Source organism: Nelumbo lutea, chromosome 2 (assembly GCF_056320005.1).
Source record: "Nelumbo lutea isolate HS-2025 chromosome 2, American lotus-T2T, whole genome shotgun sequence".
Taxonomy (NCBI): domain Eukaryota; kingdom Viridiplantae; phylum Streptophyta; class Magnoliopsida; order Proteales; family Nelumbonaceae; genus Nelumbo; species Nelumbo lutea.
In genome coordinates, this window is record NC_142685.1 from 92,095,824 (window position 1) to 92,102,999 (window position 7,176).

The 7,176-nt window shown below is 36.9% G+C and overlaps 1 protein-coding gene across 1 annotated transcript; it reads left to right on the forward strand.

The window, feature by feature from the left end:
* The first annotated feature begins 358 nt into the window (after positions 1–358).
* Positions 359–3,358, forward strand: LOC148871967 (uncharacterized). Its single transcript, XM_088973686.1, has 2 exons — positions 359–501; positions 2,641–3,358. Exons 1-2 carry the CDS (start codon positions 408–410, stop codon positions 3,228–3,230), a joined length of 684 nt encoding a protein of 227 aa, XP_088829812.1. The 5' UTR covers positions 359–407; the 3' UTR covers positions 3,231–3,358.
* The last annotated feature ends 3,818 nt before the right edge of the window (positions 3,359–7,176 follow it).

A 7,176-nucleotide genomic window follows, 5' to 3' on the forward strand; every position in this document is an offset into this window, starting at 1 on the left:
ATCAGGAGACGTTCTCAATACACGGCGAGATTGTATTGTGGAGCTTTGTCAGGAACAATCTTGTGGGGGGCTGATTTGAACTCCACATAAAATAGCTATCAAGTTCAACTAATTCAATCACTCCATCAATGTTTCCCTTGAGACCTCTTAGCACCCTTGCAACGCTTATTAGTAGAGTGGAAGGAAAACAAGGAACCTTTTATGACCTTGCTCGTGCAGGAATTAACAAATAACTAATCACAATTCACATCACAAACCCCACGACACCAAAAAAGAATACTTCTACTTCAAACCAAACCCACGAAGGAATTTTCCAATCTATAAAACCCTAGCTCTTAGAGTTTCCATTTCCATTCAAGGATTTCATCGTTGCTCGCCAGATCGAGAACAACACAAAAATCCATCCGATGGATAAAAGGGCTCGCGTGTATGAAGATTTCCAACCCACGATGGAATGGAAGAAAGAAGCTGAATCTGACGTTCTCCACGTTCGTCTACCAGGTTCATGTTCTGCTCCAATTCCGTGACTTTAATTTAAGTTGCATTCGCAATTGTTGTGAAAAAAAAAAGTGATTTTAAAATATAGTAGCTTCTGGCTTTACAATGTTGGCCCCACACAAAAGCCTAGAAGCTATGTTTGGTAAAAAACCCGTAAAACCGAAATGCATTTTCATTAAACCAAGAAATGACATTCTGGTGAAGTTACGTTTTAGTAGCTTTATATTGAAAAACCAAAAAACCCCAAATACATCTTAATGGTAGCTGAAGTAAGTGCCGGTTTTGAGTCCAATCTCCTGTCCAGAAAACTCTTTCCACATCTACACATAACATTGCAGCTATACATGGAGAACATTTCATTCTCTTACATAATATTATGTAGGAGGAGATGTTCCCAATTCACAGAGGTAGATGTCGGCATAGTTCTTGTGGGCAGGAGATCCGGATCTGGAGTCGCCCGTTTTATGAGAGATTTCAAACAATGGCTTTCGGCTACGGCAATATGATGTGGACCCCATCCAAAGAGTTACACCACAGAAAAGCCCCAAATAACTGTCTTTTATCTACAAAATTGACTTTCTTCAAATATTCTTCAAGTGGTTTATCCCAAGCCGTCCATCAAAGATTCAGCCCCAAAAATAGCTATCTTTCTAATAGATTCTCTTTTTTTTTTCCCTTTAAAGCTTCTATAACAAAACCTTACTTAAAATACTTTTTGGCTCATTTTTATTCTCTACAACACAAATTTCAAAAAGCAAAGATTTATCCAAACAAGGCCTTAGCATCTGGTTGAAAGTTAATATGTGCTTGTAGTTTCATTGTGGGTAGGGATGTCAGGTATATTTGGATATAAGATCAGGTTAGGGCATTGATTCATTGACTCAAGTTGGGCTCAGGTGTTGGTGACCCGTCCAGTTAGATCATGATACCTTTAAGGGTATTCATTTTAAAACCAGATTGGACTGGACGGTTGTACCGGTTCTGTTTTTTTTTCAAAACCGGATTTTTCCCAAAAGCCATTAATTTTGGTTACTAAACCACTGACCCAGGTGATTAACTGTTCGAACGGTCGGACTGTTGAACCTGGGAACCGGACCCTTGATCGGTTTGTTCTTCGGGTCAGTTTTAAAAATGTTAGTTTAATTTGTTAACTTTTAATTCCACAACCTCATCAAAATTTAGGATTTTTTTTCATAATTTGTTAACTTCTAACTCTATAACTTCATAAAAATTTGAGATTTCTTTTCATATTTATTTAATTTTTCTTCTTACAAGAGAAAAATAACATTTTATAACCTATAAATTAAGTTTCAACTTAGATATGGCTTTTTAGATTTTCAAGATGTGATAATTGAAAGAATGTGAGTCGTGTTGGGTTAGTATCATGTTGAACCCTAGCCCCTATAAGGTAAGATCGGGTTTGGAGGTTACATATTATGAATTTGGGTCGTGTTTGGTTTTTAAGGGATGCAAATGGATCGGATTGGATTCGAATGACATTGTTCGATTCGATTTGAAGATCTGATTGGATCTGATAGGACTTGACTTGAATTCGAATCCTATTGGTAAGTTGAATATTTGGATATGATTTGATCCGATTTATTTTTTTAAATTAATAAATTATTAAAAGAAAAATAAAATATACTAATTTTTAAAATAAAAAACAAAAAATACAAATATTTTCATTATATATACATGTTTTTATAAAAAATAAATAATATAATAAATTTATAAAAATATATGTATTATATATATTTATATTTATAAATATATAATATATATCAGATCGAATAGGGGCTTGATCCGAATCCGATATGATTCATGATCTGATCATATTAGCCGACCCAAAGATCCGAATAGGGACAATACGGATGCAATCAAATAGGATCGGATACAGGATCGGGTCATTCTCCGATCCATTTGCACCCTACGGTTTTTGGATCTGGACGCAGGAGAGTCAAGGTAACGTAACCCTACACCAAACCCGACACTCGACATCCCTAATTGTGGATATTCATCGAGCTAAAATAACCAACCCAAACCCGCGATACTATAATAACTGCAATAGGGAACTAAGAAAGAGTGTTGAACTATCATGGCTCATGGGTAAAAAAAAAAGGGTTTCACCTATCGATCTTGCAGGCTTTAAAAAGGATCACATAAGGGTCCAACTTGCTGGATCCAAGACCCTGACAATCTCCGGGGAGCACCCGCTCAGGGACAACAGATGGATCCGTTTCCAGAAAGAGTTCAATCTTGCTGGAAATTGCCGGACGAGAGGCATTCAAGCAAGATTCGCTGCCGAAGTACTTACAATTGTAATGCCAAAGACAGTTGCTCCAGCCCACCCAGAGCCCGAAGTTGAACCCAAACCCGACATTCAAGCTGATGATAAAGGAATGAAGGAGAACGGAAGGCTGATTCATGCTAACAATGTGGGCCAGAAAGCTTCAGAGAAGAAGGAAGAAGAGAAGGGTGATGATAAGTTTGTTGATGCTAGAAAAACTTCTGATGAAGAAAAGGAAGAGCAAGAAAAAGAAGCCATTAACGGTGAAGCAAGAACTTTGGATGGGGCGACTGAAAATGTAATAACTGGTGCTGGTGGTCGAGTTATGGGACTGTGTGAATCTAGAATTTTGAACATGGTTGCAGCTGTTATGGCAGTGATGGCTTTTGTGGTGTATTTAATATCTAAACTTGGGTCTTCAGGAAAACCTGAGGCTGAGAATTAATCGTTTGCAATTCTGCACAAGTTATTTGATCAAGGGAAATGACATCAAAATTTCACAAGAATTGAGAATCTCAGATGAATTCATGTCTATTATTGGAGTATTAATGAATTAAGAAATTGGATTCCTTAATGCTGTGTTTGATTTGATAGAAAATTAATAGGGCTGCAAATGGATTGAATTAATCTGACCAAATTCAAATATTGGTTGATGTGATGAATGAACCCCCAAAACGAATCATAAAACACCTCCTACTGCATTAAGAATATAATAGATTTCTGAGCCGCTAAGGGGCAATTTCTAAAAAACTGTACAAAGCAAACTTAAGCTCCGTGTATTAAAAGCAAGGTTTTTAAAACCGGACCGGATAGGAAATCGTTCTAGGTTCGGTTCTCGGGTTGAGCAGTCTGACCGTTTGGCTCAAATGGATGATCTGTTCTGACAAAAAAAAACCCAAAAAATGGCCAAAAACCATTTTCGGGTCAAATGGTTTGACGGTTCAACTGCCCAAATTAGCAATTTGTTGATCAAATCAACAGTTTTTGGCCAAATAGTGATTTGGACCAATTTGGTCTGGTCCAATTGAATCCAATGAATGTTTTGGACTAATCTGGATCGGTCCAATTTAATGTCTGGACCGTCTAATCTGTTCAAATTCTTTTTAATTTATATTGATTTCAACCCAAAGCCGGTCCATTGACACATATATTCTTATCTTATATCAATGGACCAGATATTGGCTTAATCCAACCCAATCCAATATAAATTTGTTATGGACCAGGTCCAATCCCATCTAATAAATATTTTGGACCGGATTAATCCAATCTAATATGTCTTACTGGTCTGTCCAATCCATCCAAATTGATTTTGGACTGGACGTGGTCCAATCCAAAACCGGTCCATTAACACTCTTAACTTAGGCTAGGGGTGCAACTTTTCCGGGTTAGGATTGAGATTTTCTCAAAATTTTAATAGTCTCAACCCAAAATCCGAGCCCAAAACAGTATAAACTGTTAATTCGGGCCAACCGTTTTACACCCCTGTTGTAGGCATGAACCAAAGCACAATTTATGATACATTATATAGAAATTGCTGCAACATAATCTAAATATAAATGAACCAGTGATAAATCAATAAATTACAATGGCACCTTTTAATGCTGTTAATCTTTAATGATATATAAATGCATTTTGTGAAAGTCGAATTATGAAGTCTTTAATGTGACATACTATAAAAATTTTAAAAAGAATAATAGTCTCACTCATCAATCAAATTTGAATTTATTCTTCATATATTAATTGGATATGGGTTCCACTGTGATGCCGGAAAGAAACCAACCAAGTGGGTTTTCATCACAGAGGGTTGTGATTAGTCAAAACCCTTCCGGTATGGTGTCTTTCTGGCATCATACATTTTTCCATTGCATATTAGACATATCAAATTCTTACAAGATTGGATACCGATATAGCCGTATACCCCAATGAAATTTGTTTTAATTAGTTTTGCAACTTTCTCTTTATGTTTGTCAGTACACATATTGAGGTGATAAGTGATGATCCATCCAAGAATTGTCAGCAACGGAATTGTGTTTGAGAAAGTTCCTTCAGCTTAAAGCACTCTCTCTCTCTCGATAAACAATTTAAAACACTTATACTGTTTTTCAATGATCTTATCCGATTCAAAGCTGGCTTTCTCTATTAGCTCATGTTGGGAATAGACCAGACACTCCTTTTTATTAAGTCCCTATTTATATATATATTTTTTCTGTTGACAAAATACATGAACTGGTCGTCTAATTGATTCCACAATTCCCTTTCCCCATTTATCTTCTAAATCAACCCCCTCCCGCAATTTTGATAAATGCTTGAAAATCACTTTTATGATATCGGTTGAATGGTTATAAGTTTTTCTTGTATCATGTGTAAGGGTGCAATTTTTTCAGGTTAGATTAGGATTTTGTCAAAATTTCAATGGACCCAATCCTAAGCCTGAACTTGAAACATGTACAATGTTAATTCGGGTAACCTGACTTGCACCCCTAATCTTGTCTTTCCGGTATTGTTGAGAACCACTTTTATGAGACAGATGAATCAATGCATATTTATGGTGCATTCTATAGAAGTTGCTGCAACATAATTCATGTAAATGAACTAGCGATAAATTGATACGTTACATTGACACCTTAAATGCTGTTAAAGTAGTCTTTAATAATAAATACATATTGTGAAACATGAATTAAAAAAAAAGCAAGTAGACTATGTGATGTCTTTAATGTAGTTGATTTGAAATTTTGATGTGAGATGTCATAAAAAAATTTGAAATGCATAGTAGTAGACTCCATAGAAATTTGAAATTTCGAATTTATGCTTCATATTTGGAACCTTTTGAAGAACACCAATTGATTGGTTGTAAGTTTTTTGGTATCATAGTCAAACTTGTATGAATGAATCAAGGCACAATTCATAGTGCATTCTATAGAAATTGTTGAAACATAATTCAAACTTTAAGGCTCAATTTGGAAATATGTAGAGTGCAAAACCTTGTGTTTTGTATTATTTTATATGTATTTGTACCATACATATTTGTATTTGTACTCTTTCTAAACTGAGCCTAAATGATTGTTGTTAAAGTAATTAATTATAAATACATCTTGTCAAATGTGAACTGATGAAGAGTAAGTAGATCATGTGATGTTTTTAATGTGATTAGTTGAAATTTTGATGTGATATCCTATAAAAAAAATTTGAATTTGTCTTTCATATATTTATTATACACCAGAGACACGTCAAATTCTTACTAGATTGGACATAGATATAGCATGTACCCCCATGAAAATTCATTTTAATTAGCTTTATAACCTTCTTGTTGATGGTTTTATGTTTGCCAATACACATATTGAGGTGATTAAATGAAGGGAATTGAAGAGATAACTTCTTCTTCTTGGGGCTACACAAGGGTGGGGAGAGCCCATCTCCCATCCCCTTACCCCTTATCTCTACTACAACTAGGTAGAGATCTAGGGCTGTAAGTTGGGCCAGGTTAGGTCGGGTTGAGGCCAGCCCTAGTCCAACCCTAAGTTCTAAACCACCAACCCTAACCCTAATCCAACTTGACTTACCCAACCCTAACCCTAACCCTAACTAAATTCCTTCAACTTTAACCCAACCCAAAGTCAACTTTGGTTTTTCCATTCCTTAAAATCTTGTAGAACTTCTTAATCTTATATCTTAACTCAACTTTCATTACATATATTAATCCTATGTTTTATTTGTATTTGTCAGTTGATGTTTTTATTGGTTCTTTAAGTATAAAATTTAGAAAAAAAATGTTTGAAATGACTATTGATGAAGGAAGATTTGGCCCGACCTCATAGTTACGCAACATGTGGCAAAGGCAACAGCTCGGCACAAAAGCATGCCTAAGGTGCGAGCACCAAGAGGAGGAACCAGCAGACCGAACTCCCCTACCAGCAGTCCGAACTCCCTACTAGAAGCCCGAACTCTCCCTTAGGCCCCAAGCCACTCAAAGGATAGTAACCCGAACTGGCCTGCCTTATAGCAGTTCGGGGCACACCTCGCCGAACTGGCCCGCATTATAGCAGTTCGGGACTCACCTCATCGAACTAGTCTGCACTATGGCAATACAGGACATACCTCCGAACTCAAGACTTCACATCGCTCACCACTCCAACACTTCACCTCCAGGGTGCCAAAATGAACAAACCGTACCATGCCTGACACCGAGGAAGTTCGTACCCAAGGGCGGTGCACCTGACTGACTTGGGATCTGACGCTTGACGGCTACACTTCAAATGGCCACCTGCCACTACCACCTGACACCGCCATCTCCAGTTACAGAGACGGCTCCGACAAGGAGCAGTGGTGGTTCTGTCCCAGCAGAAAGGATGACACCCAAACTGGCAGAAACAAAGGTAATCATACCCGACCTG